Source organism: Saimiri boliviensis, chromosome 7, assembly GCF_048565385.1.
Source record: "Saimiri boliviensis isolate mSaiBol1 chromosome 7, mSaiBol1.pri, whole genome shotgun sequence".
NCBI lineage: Eukaryota > Metazoa > Chordata > Mammalia > Primates > Cebidae > Saimiri > Saimiri boliviensis.
In genome coordinates this window covers 53,041,189-53,060,282 of record NC_133455.1, presented here as the reverse complement: position 1 = coordinate 53,060,282, position 19,094 = coordinate 53,041,189, and the positions used below count along the sequence as shown (strand labels likewise).

At 35.9% G+C, this 19,094-nt stretch overlaps 1 protein-coding gene and 1 pseudogene across 5 annotated transcripts in view; both read left to right on the top strand.

Moving 5' to 3' along the window:
* Window positions 1-19,094, top strand: part of SYT1 (synaptotagmin 1) — a 566,577-nt gene that overhangs the window by 411,328 nt on the left and 136,155 nt on the right. For all 5 annotated transcript variants that reach the window (XM_010338453.3, XM_003927827.3, XM_074402517.1 and 2 more), the window contains one exon: window positions 2,569-2,736. In XM_010338453.3, the coding sequence (XP_010336755.1) occupies window positions 2,569-2,736 (168 nt within the window). The remainder of the gene's footprint in view (window positions 1-2,568; window positions 2,737-19,094) is intronic.
* Window positions 4,178-11,879, top strand: LOC141585097 (RE1-silencing transcription factor-like; annotated as a pseudogene).

The window sequence follows — 19,094 nt, the reverse complement described above, 5'->3', positions numbered from 1 at the left end:
GCCTGAATGTTCTTCAATTTGTTGAGGCACCTCAGTTGACAGACAATAACAGAGAGATTCTAGCCATATAATAGCTCATCAGGAAAACATGCCCTGCAGGTCTCCAGGATCTTTGTGGATTTGTGGGTCTTGTTTTGAAATCATTCATAAAAATAATTCTTTCGTAGATATCTTTAACGTGAGAAAAAACTTTTTAATGCATTACTTAGATAATATGTTTCTGAAAAATGGATGTCTGTAATACCAGCAGGCTAATTCAAAATCACCCTGTCCATCAGCCAGGCTTAGCATGTGCTTTGTGTTGGCAAACATTCTGGGGCAAAATAAATGGAAAATGAGGACATGAGTCATTTTCTCAAACCTTGTTTTCAATTATGTAAAGAAGTGTCTTTCTATTCACTCTAAAAATTCTGAGTTTTCAAGACAAAAGTCTCTGATGTATTGTTAGTAATCTTATTTAAAATCTGCTTTTTCTGTACCTAGACAGTGAATTTAAAGTAGCAGTAAAAATATTCTGGAATTACTCAGCTCACAAAGAGCTTAATCACTATAGTCAACATACCACAAAACATGAAATGGAAACAAAATTTTAAAAATATTGTAATAGTAATCACAGTTGTTTTATTCATCAGCAGTTTCTGATCAAAATTTAGTAAGGAAATTCTTAAATTATATGAGCTAATGTATTGGCTCTTTGTTTTGCATTGGCTTACCTGCATATTATTTCTAGAAAAGTTGCTAATAATGTTATTGTAATTTAATAGTATCAAGTATAATTATTGAAATGTTTGAATTCTCCATAAATTTTATCAAGTCCCATTTTATATCAGAAAGGTTGATAGAACTATGTATGCATAAATCCAAAGTATGATATATTCTGCTATATTTTAAAATACTTCAATTTTTCTAGAGAACTGGTTAGACATTGTAGATTACTCATCTTGAAATGCCAAGAGGCAATATGATATAGGAATGGAAGCATAAGAGACTTAAAAGAGGGATGGATGGCTTTACAATGGATTTCATTCACTTAACAGGAACTCAAGATGCCTGAAACTAAATTCATCTTCTTTTCCCCGAAACAAACTGTTATCTGAAGGAGCTATTAATCATTCAAACAATACATATTTCTTAAGTGCGTCCTCTGTGCTAGGTGTTTTACCTATATTCATTTATCCTCAAAGCAGCCTCATGAAGCAGCCACTACTACAGTATTATCACAATTTAATAGATGAATAAACGATGTTTAATCACTTGCCCCAGGCCCTTTAGTTGGAAAGTCCAGAAATCTGGTACAAGGTCTGTCTGACCCCAAGCCGAGGTTTTTGACTTTTGCTCTTTTAGTACAATCATCAAAAAGTCTAGAGAGATTTTAGATACACAATAAAATTTTCAAGGGTTTATCCCTACTCTAAAATATTTTGTTTCTTTCTTTGAGAGTCAGCTCTTTGGAAAGGTTTATTTTCCATTCCTTCTAAAATGGAAAAAGTGTGATGCTTACTTTTTAATCATAGCATTTTAATAAAATAATCAGATTCCAAATAGATGATAAATTACCAAAAAGAAAAACTCTTTGGAAAACTAAAATTTCTTGTATGTAGATGGTTCAATATTCTTCCTTTTCTTCCCTCCTTAATATACAGAGTTAATTGAGAAATGTTTGCTGAAGCATAAGACAACCATTTACACTGGTAAAATAATAGGAAGTATATGAAAATTGATCAAACCTTTAAGACAAGTCTAAACAATTTCTTAATTAGATATTTCTACCCAGTTACTGAAGTGTAGCTTGCTTGGATTGCACTGCTTTCACTGAATATGAAAAATGTCACTAATAAACATCCCAACCCATAGCATCTGTCCCAGATATATCTTAACAGCTGGAGAATTCATCAGTTCTTGGCCTTTTGCCACCACTCATCCTAAAGCATGTCATACCCAAGAATGAACTTCAAAACCCATATTATAATGCACCTCTGATATTCAAAGCATGAATTTCCTAGTCAGTTCTTGTCAATCAGCAAATTATTTTAAGGAGTAGGTGAGGCACTTGTGAATATCATTTCAATCCTTTCAGACCCCTAGCATAGCCTTTAATAAATCATTGCTCCATTGAACTGTGGCATTTATATGCCTTGAAAGAGTTAACGGAACATTTGAAAAAAGTTATTTGCCCCTCAGTAAGTTACACCTGGACAACATAACTTATAACAACAACAACAAAATATTCTACAAGAAAAACTTATTTATAGTCAAATGCAATTGTCTTGTTTGTTCTTTTATTAAAGTATTTATAACATGACTAATAGCAGGATCCATTATTAATAATGCTAACAGCTTCTAGAACTTTGAAATAAAGCAATAAATCACTATAAATTCCCATTTTCTCTCAAGTAATTTTAGCCTTAAGCAGTTTGTCAAAAGTCTCAATTTAAACAATAACCAAAACCAAAATTATCTCCCTGTTCTGTTTATGCAACATAAATAATAAATTAAGCACTGTGAACAAGTAACATGTTTTAAGCATTTTTGTGACTGGATATTTTATCCCCATCTCTTTTTATTAAGGTGCCATACTCGGAATTGGGTGGCAAAACCCTGGTGATGGCTGTGTATGATTTTGATCGTTTCTCCAAGCATGACATCATTGGAGAATTTAAAGTCCCCATGAACACAGTGGATTTTGGCCACGTAACTGAGGAATGGCGTGATCTACAAAGTGCTGAGAAGGAAGAGGTAAGGCAATTATTAGCATTTCTAACATCACAAGCTGTACTCGCCAGTTGCTGCTCATATAATAACTTATTGAGAGATACTCTTTACAAAGGGGAACGTGGGCCTCTAGCTGGTAGAGCTGGTAAAATAGGACCAAGGGCATTGCACCACCTCATTAAAAAGTGTACAGGTCTTCTGACTGTTATTTAAAAAGAGAGAGAGAAATCTGTGTACTGGATCTATAAACAGCAATCCTGGACACACACAAACACACAGGCACACAGAAACTCTTTCTGAAAGCTTACGAAATGCCACACACACAAACTACTGCTTTAAAAGAACAACGAAAAATCATTTTATTCCTCATATTTTCCACAATCATTTTGTGCTTTCTACATAGGTTATTACACGAAAATAAAATGGTACCTTTTCCCTTATTGTTTCTGCATATCACCGACAGTTCATTGTTTCTCCTGAAGATATGAGAGCATAATTGGTGAAACATCAAATATAATTCACAAAGCCTGATATTAAATCCACTTTTTTAAATGACTCACATTTTTATACTACTCCTCACATTGTTTATTCCCAGTTTTAATAGTTTAGGCTAGTATTTTTCCATGACTTAATATGGGCAGTTCAATATTTTTGTGCACTTAAGCTTCATAATCATTGATCGTACCTGATTATGTGACGCCTGTCTGACACCAGCATTTTTGTCTGCAAACATTTCAGTAGACCAATACCAGAAAAGCAAAAACCCTCAGCTCTCCAATCCTTAAAACAACTTTTTTCCCAGTCCCTTTATAGTTCCTGACATGTAGCTATAATTACCCAAGGGACTGCCGACAGCTCAGTCATTTAGGATCTCCAGATCCCTAGGATTCCCTGTCCTCTTGGGGTTGCCAGGAAGATCACAGAAATCGCCTTCAGAGAAACTCAACCAAGCCCATCATCTGGGAATCTTCTCAGCCTAAGGTTTTCTGTGACCAGTCTGAAGCTATGAACTTCATACCCCCTATAGGATGAAATGAGGTTTTAGAACAGGCTTATTAATTCCCATGCTGAAATTAAACTTTTCATTCTAAAATTGCTATTTTCTATTTGATTTTACAAAAGGAGTCCAAAATACTTAAGCTCTGCTTTCTTTTTGGAAGTAAGTATATACACTACTTTCTAAAAGGAACCAGAGCTTAAGTATTTTTGTGTATAATATACATGTATGCATTGTTTGTGTATGTGTATGTGTGTGTCAGTATGTGTGTGTGTGTGTATATATATATGTATATATACACACAGATAAACACACATACCTATATACACACATATAGGTGTATATATATATATATATATATATATATACATATTTGTGTATGTATATACCCATATATGTATATATGTGTGTGTATATATATGTATATATACATATATGTGTATATATGTGTGTGTATATATATGTATATGTGTGTGTGTGTATATATATATATATATATATATATACTGTCTCAAGATCTAAGAATGTTAACTAACCTTTCTTAGATATTGAGACAGATTTCGTTCTACTGTGGATATTCAAGAATAACCAAGAAAAATACTGAAATTACATGATTTCGTGGATACTTCTTCCCTTAAGTGAACTAATAGTAATCTTATGGACATCTTTATGAAAAAAAATTCAGTCATTCAATTACAATGTTTATAATTATTTAACAAAGTAGTGACATGTTTTGCTGAGTTTTTTATTGAGGTATTTGACTTTGCATAAATTCTTTGGGTGATAAAGTAGGACCATAGCAGATGTTTATTAACTGATTGGTTTTTATTAATTGGCTGGTATTTGGTTGACTTGTTGGTTGAGTATCAGAACATGAACCACTGGTACTTCATAATACCCACCTGTGCAGGGTGCATGGCTCACACTTGTTACTTTCACCTTGATAATTATCATGTGGTAATGGCATCCAAGATCACACCCAGTAGGTTTCTGAAAAATTGTGAAATATTTTTCTGAGGTAAGGAAATGTAGGCCATTGAGCAAGTTTTCTCATTCAGAAATATTTGAGTACAAGCATAGTTTGAAACTTAACACCAGCCTGATAGGTTTCACTCTGGAATCTACGGGGTTAGGTACACACCTCATTCAGTTTTTTAATTTAGAAAGTGGCCTAATGTAATTTACCCCTTATCTTACTTACCCATGAAATAGAATAGAATGTGAAGCACCCAGCATAATGTCTGGCATATGGTTAATGTTCACTGTGTGAGAGGTCTCTCAAGCCTTTTTCTTGGTTAATTTTGTGTGTGTGTTCTTCTTCCCCTTTTTGTGTGTTCATCTCCCCATTTTTTGTGCCTTTTCCCTCTATTTTTGTCTACTTCCCGATCCTTTTTCTCATTATTGCACTTACTGAATCGCTGTAGGAGTTATTAATGGGAAATATTAATTTTACCATTAGAGTTGTAAAACTGAGGCTTTTCTCTTTGATTTCTAGTCAGGAATAGAAATTTTTGGCTTTCAGTTGAATGACTATTTCTCTTTATCAAGATATATAGGTTATGTAAAACTGTATAAGACTAATGTATAGCTTACAAAGTATCTCTGGATGACTAGACCCAGTTAGAAACTTTTTCATAATAGGGAAATAAGATTTCAATTATATTTTGTATCTGAAAAATTATATATTCTCAGTGATGTGTGCTCTGACTTTTCATGCCACTGTCCATTAATTGCAGAAAATTATAATTGTGTGAATCAATTGAAGTCTTAGATTGACTTTAGTTTTATGATTTTAAATTAGAAATCATTTTTTCACTTTACATGAGCAATTTTGCTCATGATTTTAGTTTTGCTTTCATCTAACAGTGTTAAGCATTATTTTTAATGTCATAATGAGATGAAAGATATCAAAGAAAGTGAGAAAAAGGAATTCAAGGAACAGCTTTGGAATCTAGAAACAGTACTGCTCATCACAGTAAGCTGTTCTCCCAGAGACCTGGGTTTAAACAGGTTAAATCAGACCTTCTGACAGCCAGCTCTGTGATGTTAATTAAATGGAGTAAGGTTTTGTTGCCAGAAAGTTGACAACTATAAGTCATAATATGATGAAGCAATTGTGTAAGTTAAAGAATTATGTACTAGTTTAGTGACCAAATAATGCACAAGCAATTTAGAAAGAAATGGGAAGGAACATTGATAGTGTAAGAACCATATTTGGAAGTGACTAGGCCCATGTTTAAAAAGGAAGTCGTGTGGAAGAGATAAGCTTACCAGGAAGAGCCACAACAAAAAAGCACATGGTTCCCACTATTTGATCCTATCTCCAGGTGGAAATATCACTGGTGAGGTCTCCATTTGGCTTGGTAATGTTCCACAATTCACATAATCAAAGCCACCTCACTGGTTTCCGTTCACTTGCCAGGTTTTTTAAATGATGCATGGTCAACTACTCTCTTCCTCCACTTCCCCACCTTCTAACAGATGAAGGTGGAATTTGACCTTGGAGACAAGTCAACCTTTGTCTTATTTTTGTTTCTTTAAAACAGAAATATGTATTCACTGAGTTTCTAGAGATGATTATATATAACATTGTTGTTCCTTAATTTTTTTTTCTTTCACAGTATATGGCTTCAAAATCATCCTTTGTAATCAGTATATACAATTCTTCCGTTTGCAAAAGGCTACCAATATGTATAGCCCTGAGTAGTCTATATTGAATCTTTTAGATTTTTCTTCTTTTTAATCTTTCAAAAAATAAGTATTTATGGTACACACAAGTCAAACCTGAAACCAATCTTTATCCTTTTAGAACAATCTATTCATTTAATATTTTGACTTAATTATTTCAAACATTACAAGCAACAGCTATGACTCTATTTTTCTCTTACAAATTTCACTTATGTCCATTTTTAAAATTGTCTCAGTTCTGCACCCCAAGATCAGGTACATCATCAAGTATTTAAACCCTTTTTATTCTAACATTTTGTTCCTGTTTTTAAAATTTCTTTTTATTTCCATGCCTTCCACTGATGTTTGTTATCTCTAAAAACAACATAAGGAATAGATAGCACCAGAAAAAAACTGGGCCTTTTTTTTTTTAACATTCTGCCCTGATATGCTGCAAGCTCTCACGACTTGACCAGTACTGTTTTGTTGTTTCGTTTTCATTAGAGAATAAGTCTGTCACCTCTGCTTTGTGTATAATTTGGTAAAGAGTGATTTTTAAACGAGATTCTGTAATCCAGTGCAAATGGAAAAAAATTGATTGCAGAATTAAAACAAGTTTGAACATAATTTAATTAGTATCCAAGCAGAAGGGGAGAGAAACTACTTTAGTGCCTTAATGGAAAATCAATTTTGCAAGAAAATTTCACATTTCTAAGCTTAATTAGAAAAACATTGACTTCACAGAAAAGCATGTGAAGAATACATATTCAATCAAATGACAACAGTTTTTTAACTTGCAATGGTCAATTCCTTGGTACTTCTTCAGAATGAGTTAAAGTCATTATTCCTTATGGCATCTTTTATGCCCAAGGATCATGAAAGAAGTGATGATGTTTCTAAGTACATTTAGCAATTAAATGGCAAATATGCTTTCCAAGAATCTCCACTTAACAGTCAATGCCCTGATTGGAAATCCTTATAAAAGGTTAATTGCTGGAACTTTAAACATGGATGCCAATAAGAACCTTCCTGGTCATTCACAACCTATCACATTTGAGAAATGTAACAAAAACATTAATTTGCATCCATAGCATTTCAGGAAGTTACACTTGTTTCTCTTTACTTGTTCATTATTTATCTTCCCCACCATCCAGGCAGCAGCCATGTCTATGGTTCCTCACCAAGTTTAATCACAGAGGCAAAGCACACAGTAGGTGTGCAAAAATATTTTTGAATGAATGAATGGAGATGTTTATTATACTGCAAGAAATGATTCCAAATGCCCTTTTTAAAGTCTGTATTAATGGTCATTGTGTTCCTATTTTACAAACGAAGATTAAAGTATTCTGAAAGCTAATCAGCAAAATGTCCTAGCTCTGAATGCTGAAAATAGTTTAGTGCCTCTTTGGGGTTTTTTTGATATGTTTCTTTAAAGATAGAGGCAGTACAGATGCTTAGCAAAATCAGCCTTGTTATCGTTTATGTTTATGTTTATGATTTTGAAAATAATAACAGATTTTTTTAATCACTTTGTTTGTTTATTAAAGGCTTATTCAGTGTCTCCTTCCTCTCTGAGGAAGATTAGCTTAATTGAACTTTTGTTTAAATTTAAGACTTAGGGCTATGGTGTAAGTCTCTGCTTACATCATGGAAATTGATCCAGAGGAAAATGGGAAAGAATTACTTCTAGGGATAACTCAAAGAATGGGAACAAAATCTAAGTTTATCATGCCTAGAATATTTGTTGTTAATCAATTTTATAATATAGTAGATATAGTTTAGTAGTACTGGATTATTTTAATTAGTATATTAAAGCTATAATATTTATTAGTGTACCTAATATCTATGTGTCCATATCATGGGACTTGGAACATACTGATTTCCCTTTAAACTGCCACAGAAGTATAGACATATTTCATTTTTTATGGTATCTTGGGCCATAGCTGTGGTTTATTTGAGTTTGAGTGTTTGGTTAGAATTTCTGTCACCAATTATAATTGTATTCTTATGCATAATCAATGTTATCCACTTTATGATATAGTTTCCAAGAACACTATAGGCAAAAGCAAATAACTTGAAATATCTCTCTAGTATGCAGGACTGTAATTTGATTACCTAAGTTAAAAAGACTTTTCAGGCACAGGTAGAAGAAATCCAAATTCTTACTTCAGAGTTTCTAAACAAAAATATAATATTTTTTCATTTTAAATTCCCTAGAAAAGTAATACAAATTAGACTCCAATTTGAAGCAAGAATTAAAGCAAGGAAAGACCCTGGGCATTTTCAAAATGCACTCTTACTACCTTCCTTTGTTCTCCCTCCCATTGTCATACTTTAGCCCCAGTGCACCTGCCTTCCCTGTCATAGTGACAACCACCCAAAGTTCTTGGCTCACAGTCTGTCTCTCTAGTTTCCAAAGTTCATCTTCATTAAAGCTTATATTAACTTATCTACCTATGCTATAAACACAAATAATAGCTACCATTTACTAAGAGTCTAATGTATGCTGACAAAAATAGAAAACAAAATTCTCATAACATTCTTCAAAATTGGCATTATGAAATCTGTTTTACAAAACAGGGAAGGAGGGGACCTGAAACCCAGGAAAGTTTAAGTAATGTGTCCAAGTTCACCCAAGCAGTGCCAGAACTAATTCAAAGACAGGTCTAAAAGCCTAAACTTTCCATTTTTTGAGACTGAGTCCCGCCCAGGCTGGAGTGCAGTGGCATGATCTTGGCTCACTGCAACCTCTGCCTCCTGGGTTCAAGCAATTCTCCTGAGTAGCTGGGATTACAGATGCCCACCACCACACCCAGCTAATTTTTGTATTTTTAGTGCAAATGAGGTCTCACCATGTTGGCCAGGCTGGTCTCCAAATCCTGACCTCAAGTGGTTCATCCACCTCAGCCTCCCAAAGTACTGGGATTATACGAATGAGCCACTGCACCCAACCCACACCACCTTCTTTAAAGAGTCTCTTGTTTTTTTCAGATCTGTCTGGTTTCCAAACCCATTTTCACTCTACATTGTCATACTGCCATGAAGAGAGTGCAAGGATATTGTCTGTTTTGTTTATCTATTTATGCCCAGCACATTGCACTGTGACTGCAACATCCAAAGTGCTTAAACAAATACTTTCAAGTAGACTGGTCAAACAAATTAGAATTTAACAAACATGTATTCTAATGTTATATCACCTTCAAGAGAGTCATCTTTGAAAGATACCCAGTTATTCCAGTTGCACTGCTTAAATGGTAAATGGAATTCAAAACATTTTTGAATTCCAGTCCCTCTCTCCAAATATCTTTCTTAGTGTATAATGTATTAGTTTATCTACTCTCAATAATGATTTGTCTTTGTCTTGAAAAGATAAATTTCATCGAAATGGTCATAACTGTGTAGGGTCAAGTGTAGGCTATTAGTTGATGATCAAATTAGATAAAAGTTTTAATTACTATGGTAAAGTGATGAGATGGATGTTCTTGTGAGATTTATATTCTGACTCTGTCCTAAATGCTTTGTGCATTAACATCGTTACATGGTCTCTCAAATGGGTTGCCATGGGGAAAATTCTCATTAGGAGATATAAATTCTGATACACGTAGTACCAAGAAAATATAATTGTTTTAATAGAAATCAATGTAAGTATTAGATTTTCTTTTTATCCAAAGAACAAAAGGTCTGAGAGTTTTCAGTTGAATTTTAAATAAAGCAGTGGAAAGTGGTTTGGGGAGCCTGATTTCATGTACATAGTCTGGCAAAGCAGAAACCGAGAAGTGGGGGTTGAATTAGAAACAAATATAAAACAAAAGGAGAATGAGAATTATCATGTAGACAAGAGCAGTCTTGCCTACATCTGGTTTTTCATATTATTGAAATAATGAAGAGGATTTTGAGTGGGAAGCAGTGTGAGCATCGCAGAATGCCTTGTTCTGTCTTCCACAGATTTAAACCTTTTAAAATGTAATCTTTTCTTTTGAATTCATCATATGCTTGGGAGCGATTTTTTTTATCTTGTTTGTGAATCTTCAAATTAGATGTTTTTACCTTCTGTCTTACTCCTACCTACCTTTGAGCAGGCCAAATGTTTGTGCTGTAAAATCTTTAATCCATTACAATCTGTTACTCTGCAATTAGATGAAATGTCAGTGATTGAGTTGTACTAGCTGTACTACAGAATAAGGGAGGAGAATGAGGACTTGCTGAAAAACAAGAGCTTGAGTAACTAAAGAATCCAAGAGAGAGGAAACATACACAGACACACAAACTTACTTGCTTTAAACATGACTAAATTCCTGCCAATTACGAACAGGAACTTGTAAATACTGCAAATTAATTTTATTTATTCATTCTTTCATGGATTCATCATATATTTTTTAAGCCTCTTTGATAAGCCAGGAATTGTGCTAATTTCAGGAAATATAGTGGTGAATAAGATAGACACCCAGGTTTGGCCATCTGACCTCCTGAGCTGGCGGGGCTGTGGCATGCTCCTGCCAGGCGCCATGGGGTAGTGAAGTTCGAAGACTCCCGGAGCACCCAGCCCTGGGCATTGGGTGGGCCCGGGAGCAGCCAGAGAAGCCCAAATGCTGCCTGCGCTAATACAGTTATGGTCACCCAGGTGATGGGGCAGTCTTCTGAAGAAGGAGGGCTGCTTGCCCTCAGTGGCAACTTTGGAGTGGCCTTGCCTAAAGACATGTATGACTTGCATGACTTCTCCAAAGCTGAACTGGCTGCATCTGAGCTTATCAGGCTGGCAAATGTGGCCTTCACTGCGGAAGTAAGTGGCAGCTGCTGTGATTACCTGGTCAGTGAAGAAAGACACATGGAAAAATTGATGCCTGTTGGGCATAACAACTTTTCAGATAGTGAAAAAGAAGAAGGACTTGAAGAGTCTGCTGAAATAAAAGGTGAATTTCATGGACTGGAAAACGTGGAACTGAGAAGTTCGGAACTCAGTGTTGTAGAAGCTCAGCCTGTATTTGAGGCATCAGCTGCTCCAGAGATTTACGGCTCAAATAAAGATCCTCCTGAAACACCTGGAGCAGAGGACAAAGGCAAGAACTCGAAGACCAAATCCTTTCACTGTAAGTCATGCCAGTACGAAGCAGAATCTGAAGAATGGTTTGTGCATCACGTCAGCGTTCACAGTGCCAAGAAATTGTTTGTGTAAGAAAGTACAGAGAAGCAAGCAAAAGCCAGGGAATCTGGCTCTTCCACGGCAGAAGAGGGAGATTTCTCCAAGGCCCCTATTCACCATGACTACTGTGACTACAATACCAATCAATATGATCCCTATACTGCAGACCTGAAACACCACACCAGAGCTGGGGCTAAGGAGCGAGTCTACGGGTGCATCGCATCATCTGCACATACACAACAGGAAGCAATATTTGGAAACTTCAAACCTGCAATTAGGAGACATAATTATTCCTTCAAGTTTTATAGAATATCACTTGGGAAATTCCAAAGCCATAGTTATTACATGGCAAACCTAGGATAAGGGAGGTAGTATATATATATATATATATATATATATATATATATATATATATATATACATACATATATATGCTGGTAGACCAGCTGCAACTTTCCTATGCAGTGAAAAAGCCTAGTGAAACACGTTCAGGCCAGATTTTTTAAAGTCATACTTTCTCAGGGATCTCCACAAACTAGTGGGCGTCCTAGTTGTCTCTATGATAGCCTCTTTCTACAGTTGAGGACTCAAATGAATTGCAGCTATCCTGGTGTTCCCGTGGGGGCATTTTGTATGAAAAAGGGCATGCACTCCAAAACATTTTTGTCTTTGTCCCGTTGCCAAAGAGTATGAAAGAATCCAGTGTAGGATTTGTCTTACTGATAGCAGTTATTCACTGCAGTAAAGCAAAATACGATTCCAGTAGGGAATCCTGAATTCTGACTTCCCATTTTCTATTTAGAAATAACCACTTTGTTTCATTTTTTTAAATCTGATGATCCCTTTGAGGCAGGTTTCAGATTTTGGCAGTACAACACGAATGATTAGGAAAAACATTAATAATCTGTGGGTGGAAAACTTGTTAAAAATCTAAGAGTGAAGCTTGTTTGAACATAGAATTGACTGGGAGATGAAAGATTTTTAAAAAGCAGAAGATTCTTCTCTTAAGACATGAGGAGTAAGTTGTGTGATAATGGTGTGTGTTTTGTGGTGAACAAATGGAAGTTGTAAATGTTGAATTCTAGGCTCCAACAATCACTGTCAACAGAAGATGAAGCTGCAAATATTTATGCTTTAAAACTTAAATTATAAAGGTAGTTCATTCTTTCTAACAACCAGTTTTAATGTTCATGGGTACATTTTATCTAAGTGACTGTCCACATTGCATAGAGAAAGATTTACCTTAAGCACAGATTGGCTATCAGGAATTAGTTTGGGGAGGCGGTTTCTTGTGGATTCCTTCATACTGCAAAAGAAAAACCATTTGCCTTCTGGGGAATTGAACTAAATTCTAATCTAGTCTTTAAGACTGGAATGCTAAGAATAAAAACATGAAGGAAATAAAAAACCTTTATTATTAAATCAGTTGGTTAAAAAACATTGTTACTGGAAATTGATTGGACTTGAAGCCTTCTGCCAGAAAATAAGGACTTGATTGTCAGGCCTGTATTAGGTTCTAAACCTTAATGCCATGTAGTTGTATTTATTAAAAATCATTCAATGGAAAATATTATTAGCAGTATGAATTTCTGGTCCAGTTGGAAGTTCTTCCATTTGTAAAACGTGGTATTTACATGGAACTGTTTGCATCTTTTTGTTTTCTAGTCCCACTCCCCCACACTATATAAAATTTAAGTTAGAATTTTCCCTTTTGATGAAAGAACAAAAAATGAATGTGTTATTTGTAAATTGATGTTTAGTAACTAGTGATAAACTTGAAATATTAGAATACATTATAAGCCTTACTCTTAGGTAGTCTTATGAAAACAAATCTCTTAACTATCTTTTGAACCTATATTGACATTGGTTTTCAAGATTTTTTTTTTTTTTTTTTTTTGAGACGGAGTTTCGCTCTTGTTACCCAGGCTGGAGTGCAATGGCGCGATCTCGGCTCACCGCAACCTCTGCCTCCTGGGTTCAGGCAATTCTCCTGCCTCAGCCTCCTGAGTAGCTGGGATTATAGGCACGCACCACCATGCCCAGCTAATTTTTTGTATTTTTAGTAGAGACGGGGTTTCACCATGTTGACCAGGTTGGTCTCGATCTCTCGACCTCGTGATCCACCCGCCTCGGCCTCCCAAAGTGCTGGGATTACAGGCTTGAGCCACCACGCCCGGCCGGTTTTCAAGATTTTTAAAGTTACTATTTTTTTCCTCTTTTCTTCAGAGCTGCTTCTTATTTTGTGGCAACTTTTTTGTTTATTGTGTAATTCACAAGGGGCTGCATTTGTTTTTTGATAAGGCCTATAATAATGGCTGGATGTTTTGCTCTAGTCTTCTAAGAAGGGCCATTTTATTTTTTAGAGCCACTTCTAAAGTCATGTGTAATTAACTTTGGAGACTATTTTATATATGAGTGCTGATACAAATTAAAACTCAAGTAGACCTCATTGCATATCACCCTATGAATGCTGACAACGGAAGGAATACCTTGCTTGTAGTATACTGTCACTTCTGGACTGAAAAGCTGAGGAAGAAACTTAATTTTCTTTTTTGCATAAGTCAGAAAAACTTAACAGCTAGTGATCCCAGTTTCCTGGTTGACCTCAGTGGATGAAATGAACAGATAGTGTTAATTCAGATTGAGGAAATTATATGAATCTTGGCTTGTGTAGGTTTACAATCAACATACAATGCTAACTAAATCAGATAGCTTTTACAGTTTCGCATGTGTATATAGGTTCCCTCACAGTCTCTTCCATACCCATTAGTTATTGAAATTTCTAATTCTAATTCTATTTAAGCATTACAAGAGTGTTTTGTTGCAAATTTTATAAACTTATGCAGTGTAATACATGTTATTTTTCTGAGGCAAACCAAAGGTAAATTTCTCAAGGTTCTTGCTGCCTTCTTTAGCAGCATTTGAGGGATGATCTTTTATACATTTGTAATAGATGAAAAGAAACCAGATTACAAATCTATTTTTTAAACCTTAAACCATGTACCAAGTTTTTCGTCCAAATTGTGTAGGATAAGTTAAGCTTAAATTGCATTCTATAAACCAATATATGTGTATTTCTTTAAGCATAATTATGTTGAAATAAAGTTTAAAAAAAAAAGAGAGAGAGGTCCACTAAGCTTAGTCAATTATGAATTAATGGTGAGACAGAACTGCAGGGTAGATTAAAGCTCAGCCTATGTGGATCACTATGACCCCACTTACTACTGATGTGTCCTTGGACATGTTGCTTAATCCTTTCATAAAATGAGATAACATTAGTCACCTTCCTGAGTTGTGGCACACTCTAAATGAGATAATTCATGTAAAGCACATAGAACAATACTTGGCAGCAGATAAGCTCTCAAAAAGTATTAGTGGTTTTTGTTATTGAAAACGTTGGTCAGAGCACTTATTTCCAGCTGAAAAGCATTGCTCCGATGACTAGACTTATATCCTTCCTTTTTTGAGGACACTGGGACAGCCTAAGTGTTCAGAAGGCATTGTCAAACATGGTTTTAATAAAAGAGTAGATATCTGAACCTAGATCCCATGTGCAAGAGTCTGTGGGGTTCACAAAGATTTCACAAAGAACAAACCCAGTGTAAGGCTCAGCACGTGTGAGTGGAAGGTAGTGCTACCCTGGTGTGACCTCAGTGACTGTGTACCAATTAACTCCTAAGCTCTGACACCACACAAAGAAACACAAAGTTTCAGGTTCTGCTAATATAAGACAGACAATAACAAGTGTTGGTGAAGATGTGAAGAAATTGGAATTCTTATACTTTGCTACTGGGAATGTAAAATGTTGTAGCCACTTTGGAAACCAGTTTGACAGTTCCTCAGAATAAGTTGCCAATTCTACTAAACAATTCTACTAAGTTCTACCCAAGAAAAATGGAAACTCATGTACACACAGCAAAAAAAATTTACAAGAACAATAGTAGCATTTTTTATAACAGTCAAAAAAAGTAGAAACAACCAAAATGTTCATCAGGTGATGAATGGATAAACAAAATGTGGTCCATACAATAGAAAATTACTAAGCCACAAAAAGAAATGAAGTGCTGATCCATACTATAATACTGATGAACAAAAATAGGCAAATCCACAGGTGGAAAGTAGATTCATGCCTAAGGGTAGGGGTAGGATAGGGAATGGGGAATGACAGGTAATGGGTATGGGATTTTTTTTTGGAGTGATGAATATCTTCTAGATTTAGATAGCAATTATGGTTATATAACCCAGTTAATATACCAAAATTCACCAAACCGTACACTTTAAATGAGTGAATTTTATTGAATATGAATAAATACCATTTTTCTCAATAACCTGTTTCTTATTTTTTATTTTTCTTATTGTTTTTAAATTAAACTTGATTTACGTTAAAAAAATTTTTTTGAGACAGCATCTCTCTTTGTCACCCAGGCTGGAGTACAATGGCACAATTGTAGCTCACTGCAGCCTCAAACTCCCAAATCCAAGGAATCTTCCCACCTTGGCCTCCCAAGTAGCTGGCACTGCAGGCTGGCACCACTATGCCTAGCTAATATATATATTTTTATAGTTTGTAGAGACAGGATCTTGCTCTGTTACTCAGTTTGTCCTCAAACTCCTGGCCTCAAGCAGTCCTCCCACCTCAGCCTCGTAAAGTGTGAATCACTACACCCGGTCCTAAATCTGTTTATTAAAAAACAGTTTCCAGGACAAAGATCCTAAACATCAAAGTGTGATGCTCCAGGCTGGCTGGGGTCCCATGTGAAACAGCACTCAGGTATGCTGGGACTGCCTTCCTGGGACTGTTTCAAAAGTTTTGGGATATTTATTGAAAATACTCTAGTCTAGTAAACCAGAACACTTGTCTCCAAAATCACACTCCTTATTACCATTTCTACTGATGTAAGGTCAGTACTAAGGTTCCCTTTTCAGAAATGAGGAACCCAGGCCTAGGACATAGGCTAGCCAATGAGAACTCAGGATGTAAATGCCAGTTTTTCTGACTCCACAGCCATTTTCTTCTGTCTACTCTCCTTTAGGATAAGTTTTATGCTTAATTGTCCTGTAAAATTAAGTTTTACAGGAAAACAAAGTTTTAAACATGAGAACCAATCTTTTTGCAGCTTGTTTTCATACTGTAGCGTCTCAGAGATTCCCCAGGTTGCTCTTTTCTGGACCTTTTTTCTAGCAACATCATGACTTTTTAAATTGAGATAAAATTGGCATGCAGTAAAATGCACAGATGTTAAGCATACAGTTCGATGAGTCTTGACAACTCTATACACAGTGTAACAACTCTATGCATGGTGTTACACCACTGCTGTCAAACTACAGAACATTTCTTGCCCCCAAAAAAGTTCCTTATAACTCCTTCCAATGTATCTTAGCCCAAGCCCCTAGAGTTAACCTCTGTTCTGATTTTTCTCACCATAGATTAGTTTGCCTGTTTTGAGCTATATGCCATGGAATCATATTATTTTGTGTCTGGCTTCTTCAGCTCAAGATGATGTTTTTGAGATTCTTCATACAGTAGTATTGTGCTCCTTTTTATTGCTAAGTGGTATTCTATTATGTGAATATATCAAAATTTTTCCATTTTCCTATTGGTGGACCTTTGGGTTGCTTCCAGTTTGAGATTGTTAGAAATAAAGCTGTTGTACATGTACAGCTTTCTATGGACATATGCTTTTATTTCTCCTGAACTCCTGGTTCATAGGTAGGTGTATGTATCACACTTCTTAAAGCTAAGATGACCAGGACCCCAGGTAATAGTCTATATAGGAATGTACTGTGATACCTGCGGTATGGGCTTCAATCATGTTTTCTTTTCATTAGCACTAGACTTCTTGATGATGTTCAGCACTGCCTTGATCCTTGAGCTGGGTATTATGTTGCCTATCCTGCCCTATCCAGCTGGCACTTCATTATACACACGATTATTTTTAAGTGTCGGTGCGTAGCAACACAATGCTGTTACATAAAAAGATGCCTTGTTTACCTGTTTCCGCTGTCTCAATAGGTAGAATAAGCTTTTTGTAAGTGAGGAAAGTGTCTTAGCACTTTTTCACATCACAGTAATTAGCTCTTAGGAAAAAGTATGGTGTAGATCAAATGAGCATAGAACTCAGGGTCTAAATCATATCAACTCTGAGCCTTATTTCTTCATATATTAAATGCTATTGAAAAATGTAAAATAAATTATGTACTTACATGTTTGAAATTTAAAAGTTATTTGTCTAGCACAGGTCTGTCCATTGCCAAATGAATTCCTAAAATAAGCAATCAGATCCATCAAGTAGCCACTCACTTTCACTATTTTCCAAGGGGAAAACAATCCATTGTTTCCAGAACCATTTAAAAAGTTGAGGAGTATTTTCACCCTCGCTGCAGGGCTGGTGAACATCTCAGCATCTTTATCACCACTCCCTTCCATTCTTCCCAGATTTCAAGTGCCAGAAGGCAAAGTGGAATGACCCTTAAGCTTTTTTTCCGGAAAGCTGATAAAAGAATTCCCTGTCAGCCTACTTTATGCAAAACAACTTCTGGCACTGGCTGTCACCCTGCCAGGTTTATCTCCACTCTTCTTACTTTTTGCTCTACTTTAAACATCTCTCAAATCATTAATTATATGCAATTATTTTCCCCCGGGACAGGCCACAGTGAGATTGTGAACCAGAGATGGCAGAGTACTCACTGGGGTGCCTTGCTCCTGGGCTTCAGGAGCTGGCAGACTTCTGGCTTGGAAAACAGCAGAACATTGCACAGTGGGCAAACCTGGGACACACAAAGCCACCTCACGCCAAGCTTATCTACTTACAACTTTAAAACGCTTACAGGCCAATGTTGTCAGAGGTGACTGCTGGGCAAGTTGTCAGTGCCCTGGCATCAGGAAGCAGTCAGCTCATGTGCTGGTAAAAAGAACTTACTGACAGCAGCATAGGTTGTTTATTAGAAAGAAAGAACACTGCAGAGGAGGGCAGCGGTGCACCTCGGTGAGAGGATGGAGCACGCTGCCGTGAATTTTTCGTGAGGGTTATTCATGGACCTTAAGGCGGGACCGTAAGGGTAATTTGGACCGTATTAGCCCCATAGGTCATGATAAATGATTACATTTGTAGATATTTGGTTGTGTTAATGTCAGCAAAAGTTGCAAAATGAGTTTTGACATGGCATTCCAGAGGTAAGATACTGAGCTATGAAGAATTGATCAAAATTTAAAAGTTTTTAAAGAATAAGAAAGCTACCAAGATGTAAGATTCCCTAAATGTACTGCAATGTGAACTGTGGCACTGACCATTCTCCTAAATCAAACTTTCTATACATCTGATGTTTCTATACATCTCTGTATAGAAATTTTAATTACTTAGAAAGGTTGAAAAAGGCCTGGAACCAGAGGCCAACTGTAGATATTAGGGAAGTCTAATTACTTCTAATTTTCCCAGATAAGGAGTTTTGCCTCTGGTTGACCAGCTTGATAGTCACCAGATGGTCCTTGCTCCCTTCTAAATTCCTCAGTTAAGGACTTTTTTTCTCGGGGGCCTGTTCAATGGTCACCAGGTAATTTTCACTCTCCTGTTTCCAGCA